Below are 15,889 nucleotides of genomic sequence, written 5' to 3'. Positions count from 1 at the left end.
GCATACAGACATGTATCCAGAATATTGATCAGGAAAATGGTAATTTCTATGGAAAATGAAGCAGCACCAGCGAAACTGGCATTCAACCCTACTTAGGTGCTTTTATCTCATGGATGTCACCTTTTGACAAGACTGATACTTCTTTTCCTCCACAATTGCAGTTCCCACTATAGGCAGTGCTGTGTGTATGCTGTGATTTCATGGAAGCACAGACAAAGCATAGAATGCGTTGTTGGGTACAAACTTCAGCTTCCTAAGAGTGTTGTTACTTCGCATTTCAAAGCAAGCTTCTAGCCCTTATGAATGCAAGTGATAGAAAGTGCCTAGGAAACGCCTGTTGTAATCTCTCAGAAGCCAGAAAGAAGGCTGACAAAGGTTTCCAGCGTTGGGGTGTTTTAGTCCTTGCGTAGCTCCTTTCTCTTCCTCGTGGTTAGCAAAGTCAGAATACATTATGCAAAATAGTTGAACATCTGCATAAATTATGCAAAATAAGAGAAATAATGCAGATTTGCTCAGCTTGCTTTGTGGAGTCAGTCAACACCCCAAGCAATTTACAGTGGCCTGGACGTGGCAGCCATTTTGTAACAAAGCGTGTACTTGCAATCACGTTGGACTCAAGGGGAACACGGATCAACCCTTTAAGGTGCAGTTTTTGGTGTGAAATAAATTACTGATCCAAATTTGCTGCCTGGAAAATCTGCCTGGATTGTTGAGCTTGATTGGCAGCTTCATGATTAGCATAGGAGCTTAGTCATAACTGGACAAAATGTAGTCAAAATGTAGCCCCAAAAAGCTTTTACTGCCAGTAAGTACTGGCAGCAAGAAAGGCCTGTCAACTTTTAGAATAGGGGAAAACTGCACAAATGCTGGGAACCCACTAAACGATCAGTGTTTAGGGGAAAGGGGGTGGGGCCAAGGAAAGGGGCATGGCCTTGGAGCCTTGGAGGGCAGGGTTTGGCCCCTGGGCCTGAGGTTCTGCACCCTTGATCTATGGTAACATCAGGGTGCAGTGCCAGGCCTAGGGGTGCACGAAAGTCACTTACCTGGTCTCGCAGCTTTTCGCGGTGGGGGGGAGGCGCTTCGCTGCTCCCCCCGCGAAGTTCAGGCCGGGGGGTGAGGCTTCCCGCCTCGCCCGGCCAAAATTCAGGCCAGGGGGGGAGGCTTCCCGCCTCGCCCGGCCAAAATTCAGGCCGGGGAGGAGGCGCCTCGCCTCGCCCGGCCACGAAATTAAAAGTTAAAAAAAAAACAACGACCCCATGATAGGCTACGTGACGATTAACGTAGCCTATCACGGCTAGATCTGCAAAGTCAGCTGTGATAGGCTACGTAAATCGTCACGTAGCCTATCACGGGTGACTTTAAAAAAACAAAAAAGCGCGTACGCAAATGGCGGCCCCCATAGGGAGCCGCCATTCGCCGTAGTCTACGTAATCTTTACGTAGACTACAGCTACCAAATAAGGAACGTGAATGGCGGCTCCCTATGGGGGCCGCCATTAGCCGTACGCGCTTTTTTTTTTTTAAGTCACCCGTGATAGGCTACGTGACGATTTACGTAGCCTATCACGGCTGACTTTGCAAATCTAGCCGTGATAGGCTACGTTAATCGTCACGTAGCCTATCACGGGGGCGTTTTTTTTTTCTTTTATTGGAATGGCGGCGGCGGCAGCCGGTCAAAAGACCGGCTGCCGCTCCCGCCCCGGACGAAGACCCGACGAACTGCCGGCCAGACCCGCCGCCGGGAGGGACATTCGCCAAAGGTAAGTCCCGTCCCGGGGGGGGGGCGGGGGCGCGGAGAATTTCTCCCCGAAACTTGTTCGGGGGGCCGAACACGTTGGCGCTCGGCCCCCCGAAGTTTCGGGGAGAAATTCTCCGCCATCCCTAGCCAGGCCCTAACCTTGGAAGATATGATGTAAGAATAGGTGAGTCTGTCATAAGGACACAAGGAGAGCCATGCTGAATCAGGGCAAAGGTCCTTCTAGTCCAGTATTCTGTTCACACAGTGGGCAGCTTCCCTGTGGGAAGCCCACACGCAGGACATGAGTGCGAGACCATCTTCCTGCTGTCCATGTCCCCGAATAGGTTCCTTCATTGCTGTGTAGTGGCTGAGGGTCTTCACACATCAGAGGTTTGGGGACAGGCTTCCAGATCAGAGAGTTACATTTCTAGACAGACAGACTTGAGCCTTGGCTTGAGCACTTTTTCTACAAACTGCGCTTGTGCGTAATGTGTCTTGCTTCACTTCACAAATGCTAAAAGTGGTCTTTTGCTTAGATCGATAGATACATTTTATTACAAGAATTGATCTCCTCTATCTACCTCTGCTTGAATAGTTTGAGAATCTCTGGGACACAGTACCTCTTGATCCGAATGGGAAACTGAGATACCCTGGGTTTTTGAGGAAGTTCAGCTCCAAAGGAGGAGAAATGCCGGATACGCCTGGCGCGAACTGCCCAGACGGTCCCAGCAAACCTGCTACGCCTGCTGAGCCGGGATCACACCTAACTTCACGGCCCCAAACAGCATCCTCTCCAAAGAAAGTAAGTGCTTCATAGCCAAAGCCCTCCTGTGCATTGGTATGGGAAACTCAGCCCCCACTCCTTTATTTTACTTAGGCTATTTGTGTATCGCCCTTCCTCCAAGGTGCTCGGGGGGTGGACGTCAGGCCTTCCCATTTTGGTTTCATAACAACCCACAGGGCTGACCCAAGACTTTTTGCTGCCTGAAGCAAGGGTGGTGCACCCCTCCTCCACATGGAGAAGCCAACCACATTGGCACTCCGATCTTGTTTTGACGCTGGTGATGGGACGATAGGAGCCTGCAAGGTAGGCTGACAACCCTGCAAGGTAGGTTAAGGTGAGAGACAGCGACTAGCCCAAGGTCACTCGGGGACTTTTGTCGCTCAGCAGGGACTTGAACCCAGGTCTCCCCGTTTAAAATCCCAGGTCTGCACAACTCATGACTCACCACGCCACCAGGGGCTTGACAAACCTCCCCATTCTTGTGGCCTGCCTGGGAGGCTGCTCTGTGTGGCTGACTGGCTGCCTTTGGCTTAGGAGGTGATGCATGTTGTACAGGCCTGCCCTGTCTGCCACACGGTGTGGTGCTCAGACTAAAATGCACAGTAAATTGAAGCAATGTGGCCGTGACCGCACACTTTGATTCTCCTAACCAAGTGGAGCATTTATAGGGGTATATGCTAAGCTATCTGAGCTGTGTGTTTATACAAGCCAATGCGTAAATAATTTGACCATGAGCAAATGAAGGCAATTCATGGACTGGAAAACTATTTTAAAAACTGGCAATACGCGGTTGGGAGGGGAACAAAATGCTAGTGGTTGATAATCACGGAAATCCTGCTTTGATTTCATTTATAACTGCATTATTTACACTGATAGAGATCAGAAAAGTGAACAGCAATGGGAGGAACCACAAAATATTTCATCTGCATTTCTCATTGCTTTAAGGATAGGGGAAGCAGCCATTATTAAATCAGACCAAGGACTGGTTCAGACACACAGATGCATCTCTTGATTTCTCTACGATAGAATATATACGATGGCAGCTGAATGTGTGAACTGACTCCACGGACAATCGTTATGTCTGAGGTGATAAGAAAGTCCTGTCTGATGCGCTGTATCTGTTAAGGGCCTATTCCTCTATGCATGTCCTTGGCTTGATGTTGCAATCAGGTGATACAGATGTGTGAACCGACCCTTGATGAATGGCAGCTTGCCGGGTGAACTGGTGCCGTCCAAAAGCCGTGTTTAAGCCGATACGAAGTGATTCGAACGTTCTGTGGTGCAAGAGCTGTGATAGCTGATCTATGCATGTAAATCATCAAAGGATGTTGCATCTAAGCCTAGGCCAAAAGTGTCTTCTGTTTTCGGGGGCGGGGCGGGGTGTCAGGATCGATTCTGAGTGTATGGAGATAGTTGGCAGTTCAGATTCAGAAGGGGAACAGCCAGAACCAGGGGAGGCATCTTCCCGAACAAGTTCAGATATGGACAGGCGTGCTTCTTAGGATGCTGGCACCCAGATGGCTGGGCCTGAAGCCCCCCCCCCCCCGCCATGAGAATCCAGGAGGAGGAGGAGAGTGTGGGGTGTGACCTGAGGAATGCTAGACTGCGGCGCAGAGCGAAGAGGGAAAAGTTAGAGGCGGAGCTCAGACGGTCGACCCGGTTGGCGATGCATGAGGGTCCACGTAGGGGAGCATCCCTGGAGGGGAGGGGCGTCCCTCCCTAAGTTATTCTAGCCAGCAAGTCGTGTTTCAAGCTGCTGGCAGCATCGTAGCTCCCATTTGGATCCCCTGTTGCCATGCCTTTGTAGCCTGAGAGTCTTCGGGGGTTTGCATCTGTAATGAACCTGTGAATTAAAGGCGTGAGGCTGAAGCCTCTCTTCTTGGGTGTGTGCAGAGGAAGGAGGGGGGCCAAGAGAACATGACATGGGGCGGGGGGGGTTACCTGAGACAAAAGGCAGCAGAGGGTAGTAGTGATTCTTTTAACATGTGAAAAAAAAAGTATTGCCGCTGTTGCAAGCAGTGCTGGACCTGCGATAAGCAGCAGCCTGGCAGGCTAAGTCACCTTGTTCCCCTTGGGCATTCACAGTGGGAACAGCAGCGGACGGATGCTGCTTGTTACAGCTTTGTTGCCCCTTGACACAAAGGCAAAGTTTCTTTTGTAGTACAAGTTGAAACTAACTACAACCTTCTGAAGCAGTGTATGTATCAGATAAGCCCCCCCCCCCGAAGGGGGTGGGGGGACAGAAATTTATCCAAGGCCCAAAGATAACAAAACTCTCTGGTCCCCATTTTTACCCCATGCCCCCCCTAAAAATCCCCCCCCAGCTGAACCGAATACTGAGCACTCATTGCAGCTATCAAATGATGAAGATAAAATGATGGGCCAGACATAATACCATCATTTGGGTGGAGGGGGGAGGATTGGTGACCAGAATCTCCCCCGATGCATATATGGATATATGAAACTGCCTTAAACTAAGTGACTCAGTGACATCTAGCCCAGCATTTTCTACTCTGACTGGTAGCAGCAGTCCAGGGTCCCTCAGGCAGGGATAATTTCCAGCCCTGCTCCTTGAGATCCTGTTAGGTGGAGAGCACATGGTTGAACCGGTAAATTACAGCGTCCACTTGTAATTGGTAATATCCCCCATAAAGCTCTCCTCAGGTATGAGGTGAGTATTATGGCACTAAAGGTTCTTCTGTGAGTTGGATTTTAATACGGTGTGGATCATGCTCATTATCCTTCTAAATTTTGAACAACGAGTATAAGGAAACTTCAAATGAGAATCCTTCGTCAGGTATGTTCCACTGCATATTAAGAAAGCCATTCAGGGTGCAATCCTGTGCATGTTTAGGCAGAAAGAAGTCATACCGTTCCCAGCTTTCCCCAGCCAGGCATGCTGGTTGGAGAATCCTGGGACTTGTAGGACTTTTTTTCTGTCTAAACATGTATAGCAAGGGGTCCACAACCTTTTTGGACCTGGGGGCACATTGGGGAATTTGAGAAGCTGCTGTGGATGCCACCACAACATGGCTCCCATGGAGAATGTGGCTAGTCAGATAACGGCTGCCGTGGAGGCCTGGCTAGTCAAAAGAGGAGGGAGGAGGAGAGAAATAGTAAGGCTAGACCCTGGGGGTGGGGGGAGAAACAGCACGATGATGGGGTGAGTGGGAGAGAAAGCAAGGCTAGGGGCTAGGTGTCAGGGTGGAAACTGAGCCCAGAGAGCCCCAGAGCAGTTCTGATTCTGAGGAGGAACAGCCATCCGTGGGAGTGGAGCCAGCTCATCCCTCACAGGCTCAGCACCTGGCAGAGATTCCTCCTGCCAGCATTCCTAAGATAGATGGTGACCCTGGCAGTGAGGGAGTGCGGGAAGGGGGCTTCTTAGATGCTTGACGTAGACGCAAAGAGCGACAAGCAATGGAGGGCGCGGAAAGGAGGCGTAGCGCCCGTTTGGCGCGCAAGCATCGGCCGCCTCCCATGGACCCAAGGGAAAGAGGGAGGATCTCTCCCTAGCCCATAGGTTTTGGGTCTTCAAGTGACTCTCTTTCAAATGGGGATCAACTGCCTGCCTGAAGCTTAGTCCACGCTGCTGTTCTTTGCTTTAGCCGCTGGTGATTAGCATCTGAAAGAGTCATTAAGCTGTAATGGGATTAAAGCTTTGAAAATAATTCCCTTTCGTCTGTGTCTTGAGTTGGCTATTGGAATCTACTGAGAGAGGCCGCCAAGGCGTTCCTGACACTAGGAAGGGAGAGAAAGAAAGAGGGTAGGGTGAGGAAGGGAGAGAAATAGCAAGGAAAGGGGTTGGGTGGAGAGAAATAGCAAGGCTAGAGGGCGGGAGTAGAATGACAGAAAGAACGAAGGGAAAGGTCTGTGTGAACAGGAAAAGATTGGGCAGGGCAAGGAAACAACACTTTCCTGCCCACTGAACAATTGAACCGCAGCAGATTCAGGAGCAGGAAGGAAAATGTGTCGCCGGAATGTTTTTCAAGTTTTTAAAATTAAAAATAAAGGTTTGAAGAGTGGGAATGGAGAGCTTCATGGGCACCACACTGGGGATCCCCGTGTGTAGGAGTGTGCCCCAAGTTAACATTCCGTTTGGTCTTTAGCTTACAAGCTGGTTAAAAGCTGTCTCTTATTTTTAGGCCCCAGCAGCCAGCAGGCCGTATACAGCAGCAGTTCATACCCCACCTATTCTGAACTGCAAGCCAATTGAAAGTAAAATCCGAACGAACGTTCAACGCTGCTGGAAAGAAATACTGAAGGAATGCAGAGCGAAGGATGTCGACCGCCTGGGAGAAGTCTCAGTAGAAGATATGTTCGGTTGGTTGTTTATTTAAGTCCTCGTGAGAGATAGTTCCTAGCACTTTCACAGAACTTCAGGCACCAGGGTTCCTTGATTGGATCTTTCGGCAGTTACACAAGTTAGAAAAGGGATTAAACTTGTGACATGCCATGTCACAAATCTTTCCTACTCTTGTATTGTTGCTTTAGTGCCCCATGTTGCCACCTTCAAACCCTCACCACTAGTCCATTCCAAATTTTGTGAAATGCCAGATAAGACATTCAAATCATATGTGGATGTACAAGTAGAAACATAAACCTGCTTATATATCCATGGCCAAGAGAGAAATGCCTAGTAAGGGCTAAGCAGGGCTGGTTCACATGAAGGAGTTATCGGGGATTCCGTGGGATTATGGCCCCCCTTGCAAACGTTGCACACTCTGAGCTGTCATGGGGTGCTTGTACTTTAGGCCCACAATTCTTACAGCCTCAGTCTGCCAGCTTAGCTGCACCCTGGTGAGAGCTGCTTCTCACTCTTGTGATTTCATACACACAGGTCCTCACGCGTGTATGATCAGGTGTGTGCTTTGTCATTTGAGAGCGGCCAAGCTACTGTCCTCATTTGGCCTAGATCAGGAAGCAGAAGCAGGAATCTGCTTGCATAGCCATGCATCAAAGAGCCCCTACAGTGGTTAACAATATAGAATTACTTTCAAAGAGTGCATAGCAACTTCAAAATACATTTTTTTAAATGCCAGTCAAATTATAATAAGAGCAGCAAAAGAAAAGAAGACATCATCTTTACAGTATCTACTACTACTGCACATGCTTGGGCCCATTCTACACAGGGGGCTGAGCAAAGGGCTGGATACACCTGATCTCGTCTGATCTCGGAAGCTAAGCAGGGTCAGTCCTGGTTAGTACTTGTATGGGAGACCGCCTGGGAATCAGGCTTCCTGCATTGAGCAGGGGGTTGGACTCGATGGTCTTGTAGGCCCCTTCCAACCCTACTATCCTGTGATTCTATGAAGCTGGATGGCGATCTGTCAGGGATGCTCTGACTTGAATTCCTGCACTGAGCAGGGGGTTGGACTCAATGGTCTTGTAGGCCCCTTCCAACCCTATGATTCTATGATTTACTGTGGTGCGACTGTTCCTCATTGGCCCAACACATGACTTTCTCTCTGCAGCAACCGTGGGTTTTCCTTCTGGAAAAGCCGTGTTTTTGAAAAGACGTTTTGTGATGGATTTTCCCTTTAACGTGGCTTCCATGCAGTTCCGTTTGAGTGTGCCCCATCCCTGAAGTAAATGCACATTAGTGGGCTTGGCTGGGGGGGTGCCTGTGCCCTGCAACTACGGTGTTTTGGTGTTGTGTCACTGTAAGTGAGCTGTTGGTTTTAAAAAATATTTTTCCCTGCTAAGTCCTGCGCTCCTACCTATCTATAGATGTTCTACATCCACCTCTTCGCAGCTTCCGCCTGCCATTATAATTTCCCGAAAGTTCCTATGACTGCACCTAAGGTGACACCCCTCCCCTCCAATGTCAAGGAGATCGAGGATTAAATATTTTCCCAGAAACGCTATGGCCCTTGCTCACCAAATCTGCAGCCGCCATGATGCGAAGCTGCGAAGGGGAGATATAGAATCTTTGTAGAGCTCAGGTCTGTGCTTCCTCAGACCACTTGCTTCTCTGGGCTGTGGTCACAGCAAGGTGAGGAAAGGAGATGCAAGAGCGGCGTTGGCATCTGCTATTAGTTGTAGTATTGCTGCTACTGCTGCCCGGACCAGAGCGGCTCTCCAGGTTTCACCGCAGGACTGCTGGAGGGGTGTGGAATTTAAGACTGCGTTTGAGATCCTTAAAAAAAAAATCGGCATGGATAGCCGCCGTACGACACGTCTACTCAGAAGTAAATCGCATTGTCTTCAGTTGCGCTTACTCCCTCCCCCCGCCGCCTTCCCAGTTCTCTCCTTTACTGGACGCTTGTTGATGTCCTGTCATTCAGTCGCGGGACTCCACCCACATATGCACAAAATAATGCGGGTTCTCCTGCTGACGTTTGCCAGTGGTTTTCCCCCAGATATACACCACATTAGTTTGTGTATAAACGTGTGCCCGGGGGGGGGGGGGGGGCAAATCCGAAATGATAACAGTTTGGTTTTAAACTGAATCGCCACAGAGAGTGTCTCTGTGTAGATGGGGCCTTGGTGGAATAAAAAGGTAATACGGTCATTTGTTATTTGCCAGTTTCGTCCAAGACAGGGTGCAGAGCCTCTTTCAGGCCGAGGGCCAAATTCCACTTTGGAGAAGCTGTCAGAACCACATTCCAGTGGTGGGCGGGGCTGAAGGCAAAGGGGGCACGGCCAAAATACCAGCCTATTTAAGCTTCAACCTTCTAGTGCCAGTAACTAAGCCACAGAAGAGGCATTTCAACCATTAAGAATGGGGAATAAACTTTTTAAATGCCAGGAAACCACTAAACTATTGGTGGTTGGGGGAAAGGAGGCAGGGCCTGGCTATCTGAGGAACCCCTGAGAACCGGATTTGGCCCCCGGCCTGAGGTTCTTCACCCCGAGCTAAGGCATGACAGTGACAGCCGAGTCTGTTTAACCAAAGTCTCCCCCGTGCATGTCTAAAGCAAGGGTGATCTGATTTTTACTAGATGTGCACAACTGAGGGGGGATGAACCCTTCCCCACATTAGTCTACAGCTGGTAATCCAAATTCCTTTTTGTCCCAGCTCGGCTCCCATATTGGAAATAAGCTGAGTGGGGAGAAAAGGGCTTGAAACGATGGAGTGTGGGGAGGTAAGTCAGGGGGGTCGAGAGTATCCCTTTTGAGGTGAATGTCAGACCCTCCCCTCTATCTCTGCATGGGACAGACATGTGATTAAGCCATCGTGGCTGCCACCATTACATCTGGCTTGACCCTCCGCAATCCAAATCTCACCAAGGCCAAATCTGGATGCCACAGAGAAAGCACGTAACACAAGGGGTGCAAACAGCAGCCCACATCTGTCTTGACCTCTCCTAGCAAATGACGTGTTAGTTCCTTAGCGCTGGTTCACACATACATTTACATTCCTATAACTGCAGTGTCCGGTGAGGGCTCACATGTGTGAATGAGCCAGTGCGAATCAGGCACCAGAGATGGAGAGCTGGTATCTCCTCGCATCACCTCAAGCTTTTTTCAGGGGAGCCAGTTCAAACATTCAACTGCTTGTTATCTAGTGCAGTGCAGAGTAATCAAGTGAAGCATTTCCAGAGGGGGATTGCAGCAAAAATAACAAAGGCTCTTGTGACCCTTTAAAGGCCAACAGATTTATTCTGGCATAAGCTTCTGCGGACACTGTCCACTTCATCAGATGCACTGAGTATTATGGAGAGTTTCAAGTTTTGTATACAGTACATGGGGCCGGGGGAGCAGGATTGTAAACAGTGAGGTCAGAAGGAAATCCAATGCAGAAAGTTCTGATGGAGTCAATCGCATCATTAACGCTGTAAAGAATGCGATTGTCACTATCAGTACTTTCTGCACTGAACTTCCTTCTGACCTCACTGTTTACAATTCTTCCGCGCCCCAATATGTAGCGTATAAGAAGCCTGAAACTCGCCATAATACTCAGTGTATCTGATGAAGTGGACTATAATCCAGGGAAGTTTATGCCAGAATAATTGTAATAAGTCTTTGAAGTGCCACAAGACTCCGTTGCAAGTAAAGCATGCGCATGCATGAACCAGTCCTGTGGTTGATTAATGCTCTAATATTCATGTGGCTGCTGCAGTGAACTCCAATAATGCAAATTCTATGTTATTCAGCAGACGCGCTGGCCTTCCGCCATGTCCAAAATTAATTGTCACTCCAATACGCACTTTTGAAGCATGCTCATTTGTCATGTCTTTACGCAGTTCGCCTGTGTTTATTTCAGCTATAATAGAGAAATTTCATTTGGATTTGACCAAAGAAGAAATTAACCAACTCGTTACAAAATATGACTTTAACAGTGTTGGCAGATTTGCGTACTGTGACTTCCTTCAGAGCTGCGTGCTGCGGTTTAAACAGCAAGAAGTGTCTCCTCTGCAAAGGGTTGTAATCCAAAACCCACGAGTTCAGGTAAATGTTGCTTGGGCGAAAGGTGGGGATTCAGAAGCCAAAGGAGTGGTTTTGAAGGTCAACAGATGTGTGTCCAGGGCAATTCTAACCCTGCTAGTGGATAAACCCCTGCACCTTCTTCCCATGAACCACTCAGCGGTCCACAGGTGGTGTTCACATGCGCCAGCTGATTGTGCAATAACTGGGAATGTTTTCCTCATTTGTTGTGTGTCGTTCTCATACTCTTACAGCTGTACCTCTTTTGTGGGGAGATCATATGTTTCTCACCACCGAGGCGACAATATTTTATATATGGGGAAATGTGGTATTTGCCCCCAGATTTTTTTTAAAAAAATGCTCATGCAAGTTTCCCCACAATTACATAAAGCAAACATAATTGCAACAAAAACAAATTTCAGCCAATCTTAATGATATTAGAAATATCAGCAGAGGAATGCCATCCATACCTTGTGTTCTAACGTGCTAATTTTTTACCAGTTCTCACAAAACATATTTTGCGCAACTGTTTGTTTTTTCCCCTCAAGGCTGTTCCATCCATGTCATCTTGGCTAGGTCTACTACTTGCTATACTTCCATTGATTTCTCTCTCTTCTCTGGGAGCAGGGTGGGCATCAAGTAGCTACCTCTATTAAGCACTATTGTCAGGGTGGACACTGAGCCCATACAATCCCAGAGTAGTTCTGATTCTGAGGAAGAGCAGTCGCTCCTGGGAGAGGAGCGCGCTCCTCTTTCCCAGGGCCAACAGCTGACGGAGATTCCTCCCACCAGCATTCCTAGCTTAGATAGCAGTCCTGGGAGTGACAGAGCGTGGGAAGCAGACTTGATGGACGCACGACGCCGACGCAGAGAGAGGCGCCAAATGGAGGGCACAGAAAGGAGGCGTAGTGCCCGGTTGGCACGCAAACAACAGCTGCGCCCAGAGGATCCAAGGGAAAAGGGGAGGGATTCTCCCTAGTCCTTAAGTTCAGGGGTCTGCCAGTAATTGCCTTTCAAACGGGGACCAACTGTTCCAACTTAGGGCATAGGGATGCTGCTGCTCAGATCTAGTTGCTACCTGTAGAGTTGTTAAGTTGTAAAAGAAGAATAAAGCTTTGAAAGGAATCCCTTTGTCTGTGTCTGGACTTGGCTACTGGATTAGACTGAGAGAGGCCTCCAAGGAGCCCTTGACAACTATTCAGCTGTTCTCGACCCGTAGCTTCTACTCATGGAGAAGGGGCAGCGGGACCTCACTCCTGAGGTCATGCATGAACTTGTGCCACCCCTTGGCATCGGCACTGATACCTGCATTGGGAAAGCCTACGTGTGAGCCAACATGCGGATGTCCATGGGGCTTGGAAGTGCATACATGACATTGGGGTGGGGCCAGCATCATGGGCTCCCTGCCCCCGTCTCCACACACAGGACGCCTGAACAGGGCCCCGTTGTATATGGATCATGAGCAAGATCTTTCCCCCATCTTTGACAGAATCCCCCTGGACCGCAGTCACCAACCTTTTTCAGCGCAATGATGAGGATTCAGCCCCAGATCCTGCATTGCTGGAGGCCAATGAGACGAACGTTGAAGTGTTACGATGAAAGTGGGACCGGACTCCTGAGCGTTCAGGATTTCAGACAGGTAACTGGCTTTTCAACAACTTCAGTTGCATTCATAGTATAGCTGTGAACAGGTTGGGTCCAGAGAACATGAGGGAACTCCTGTTCCTGTACGAAGCTCCCTGCACACCCTGATGATCAAGTGAAGCCTTGGTTTGGACTGCTAGTCCCAGAAAGTGGATAGAAAAAGCATGGCCTTTTCCACGGTGCTCCCCTCAAAGAAAGCCAAATAAGGTACCTCGTTTCTGGTTTTTTTAGGAGGCATGTAAACATTTTTACTCCATAAACCCTTCAATGGGGTGGCTAATTTCAGTTTGTTAGCTTGATATGTTTGCTCTGTTTGGTTTATTGGTTTAATTCAGGGGTGGGCAACCTTTTTTTCCTCTCAAGGGCCACATTCCCTCGTGGATAATCTGTTCGGGGCCAATGTCAGCGATGAGTGGGGCAGAGCCTGTGGTGGGTAGTGCCAGAGGCAAAAGTGGATGGGTTACCCCTTTTCTCTTCCACTTTCTGCCACCCCCTTTTCTCTCTCTCCATGCAGCAGCCTGCCAGAGAAGAGACAGATCACTCTTGGCAGAGGTCTGAACTGATTGTAGGCAGAGGTCTTTTGAAATTAGACTGAGGGCTGTGTGAGGTTCTCAGGCTGTGCCGTGCTTTTAATTTGATGTTTTTTATTATTATTTTTCATTTGAGGTTGTAATTATTTTTCATTTGATTATGTGTTTTATGTACGCCAACTTAGGGATCTTTGGATCAAAAGATAGTGTATATATAAAATAAAATCAAACTGTAAGCAAGCCACAGAAGGCTAAGGATTGGCCTCATGTAAGTCCAAGTTGTTGTGCTACAGAGAGAATTTTAGCTGGTCCAGCTTTTCTCAGCCCTACATAACCAGCTGCATCTGCCAGAGTTTCTTTTCTGTGCAACTGTCTACATGATTTCGCCTCTGGTCACCATATATAGCTGCTCTGTTTCCCCCCTTTATTTTGGACATTGTTTATGCCTTTTGCAAAAGGCAGATGGGTGATTTAATAGTGCAAAAACAGCTCTTTATTATTAAGTAAATATTGTGAGAAATATATTGAATCATTCCTTCTCACCTACTTCAGTAGAATACAGATCCCTCAAGGAAAATTGAAAGGGAGACGCTACAGATTAAAAAGATATTGCTTCCATCCCATGTTGTATCTTTGATAATTGTGGCGGTGAGCCTCCTGGAGGTGTTTTTTGTCGTCGTTGTTGTTTAAAAAGCAGATAAAGTAGCACTATAAAAACATATCATCAAATAAGAAAAAGCTCAGGAAAATAAAAAGTTCTTTACCTAGTGCTGATTAAAAAAATATTGCACCAGGTAAGCCTCGCTGGGGAGAGAATTCCACTGGCAGGGTGCCATGACAGAGAAGGCCCTGTCCCTAATCATCACTTGCCTCACCTCAGATGGTGCGGGCGTGTAGTGGAGTGCCCCTGAAGGTAATGCTGGTGCTATGGCAGGCTGATATGGGAGTGGATGTGCCTTCAGGCATCCAGTTCACAAGTCATGTAGGGCTTCACAGATAAATGGTGCTTGGAAATGGACTGGACAAAGTGAAGCAAGATATGTTCCTGCTACTGTGTTCCAATTAGTAGTCTAGCAGATGTGTTTTGGAGTAACTGCAGTTTCCAAGCGGTCTTTAAAGGTAGCATCATGTACAATGATTTATGCAATTTCCTGAAAGCTATCATAAAACTAATGCATGCTGCACCGAAGATTACACAGAAAGAGAAACAATAGAATCCACCTAGAACATGCATCAGGAAAGGTGTTTTTGGACCCATCTCCTAAAGACAGAAAGAGAGCCAGCTAGGCCTCTAATTCTGTATGGCCTTCATCTCTAAAATCAAAGTTTCAGCCGCTCCATACAAGGCTTCCCAACTTTTATTTATTTCAAAAATACCGGCCTGCTGGGTGGAACGAGGGGGTGACACCAGGGCAGGCAGAGAGCAACAGCCCAACCTGGCAGGCTGCGATAGAGTCTGGAGGAATCCGGCAGGCTGAGGGTAGAGTCAGGGCACCATCTGCAGAGTCGTGGCAGGAGCTGGGCAGAACTTGGTGGCATCTGGGTTTTATTGACTTTTCAGACCTCAATACCAGCTGTCCTGCAGAATGAGGTTTGGTGTGCGATGCTGCACATTCTTGGTTGCACGTCCCCAGCCCTTCCCTTCTCCAGGGACAGCTAGACCAATTTGCTCCTGCAGTGCAGGCATGCCTCGAGTCAGTGGGCCGGCCCAACTTGTTGTATGGTATGGATCCAATTCACGAATTAGCCCATGTCCTTGATGGGGAGGATACAGGAGCAGCAACTATAGAGCCATGTTGCCATGGGAACTTTGTGGAGAAAATAACTTCAGATATTCTGAAATTTTGAGGGGCTGAATGAGGCAGTTTTGCTTAAAGGAATTGTATGAAAGTTTCAGTGCTGCTAACTTTCCTGGATGGTCCCTAATTAAAGATAAGCAATGTGTCAGTTTTCTGTTTGTTCTGCAGGTGCTCCGAAAGTACGGCATCAACCTGTCTGAAGAAGAGTTCTTTCACATCCTGGAATATTATGACAAAGCATTAACTTCCAGAATCTCCTACAATGAATTCCTCAGAGCGTTTCTGCAGTAGAAAAAAGGAAGGCTACCTCCAGTCTTGAAGAATCATTAGGCAAGAGAGATGTGATTACTGAAATGTATTTCCTCATTTTGAACTAATAAAACTATATAAATTCAACCTCTTGGTTAACAGTTCATCAGGAATCTTATAATGCTGACACAGTGCAAACCATGGTGGTGTCTGGTGAAGTAAATCTTCAATAGTTGGGACTATTAATTTTCTCATAATCCATTTAACTGAGAAAACTGAAAACAATTAAAATGGTTACAGTGACGGTTTTGAGGCTTTTAATTGACATCTCAAAATGCAATAACGTTATTTTTTCAATTAAAGTATTATTAAGAAATGGAACTTTTAATTTACATTTTAAAAGGCACACTGTTCAGTTTTGTTTCCCAAAATTTCCCAAATGGATTGTATCTAATACATTAGCCCTCATTATTCAGAAACTGGTATCTCAGAATGTAATGGCTACAATCCAGCAGAGTGACGATTCATCCCACTGGAATCCCAGGATGCCAGTCCTGATTTGTCGAGTAGGGGTGCACGAAAGTCACTTACCTGGTCTCGCAGCTTTTCGCGGTGGGGGGGAGGCGCTTCGCTGCTCTCCCCACGAAGTTCAGCCCGGGGGGGGGAGGCTTCCCGCCTCGCCTGGCCGAAATTCAGGCCGGGGAGGAGGCGCCTCGCCTCGCCCAGCCGCGAAATTAAAAGTTTAAAAAAAAAAAAAAACGCCCCCGTGATAGGCTACG

The 15,889-nt window shown here is 47.9% G+C and overlaps 1 protein-coding gene across 1 annotated transcript in view; it reads left to right on the top strand.

The window, feature by feature from the left end:
• EFCAB6 (EF-hand calcium binding domain 6) overlaps nucleotides 1–15,261 on the top strand; it is a 167,896-nt gene extending 152,635 nt beyond the window's left edge. The window contains exons 27-31 of the mRNA XM_084811856.1: nucleotides 2,333–2,539; nucleotides 6,664–6,841; nucleotides 10,728–10,912; nucleotides 12,378–12,527; nucleotides 15,030–15,261. Coding sequence (XP_084667982.1) covers nucleotides 2,333–2,539; nucleotides 6,664–6,841; nucleotides 10,728–10,912; nucleotides 12,378–12,527; nucleotides 15,030–15,152 — 843 coding nt within the window. The 3' untranslated portion in view covers nucleotides 15,153–15,261. The remainder of the gene's footprint in view (nucleotides 1–2,332; nucleotides 2,540–6,663; nucleotides 6,842–10,727; nucleotides 10,913–12,377; nucleotides 12,528–15,029) is intronic.
• The last annotated feature ends 628 nt before the right edge of the window (nucleotides 15,262–15,889 follow it).

The sequence above is a fragment of the Heloderma suspectum genome, chromosome 7 (assembly GCF_057233095.1).
Source record: "Heloderma suspectum isolate Gila_16-S chromosome 7, 16-S_ref, whole genome shotgun sequence".
Classification (NCBI taxonomy): domain Eukaryota; kingdom Metazoa; phylum Chordata; class Lepidosauria; order Squamata; family Helodermatidae; genus Heloderma; species Heloderma suspectum.
Note: the sequence above shows the minus strand (reverse complement) of the source record. Positions and strands in the feature narration are given on the sequence as shown.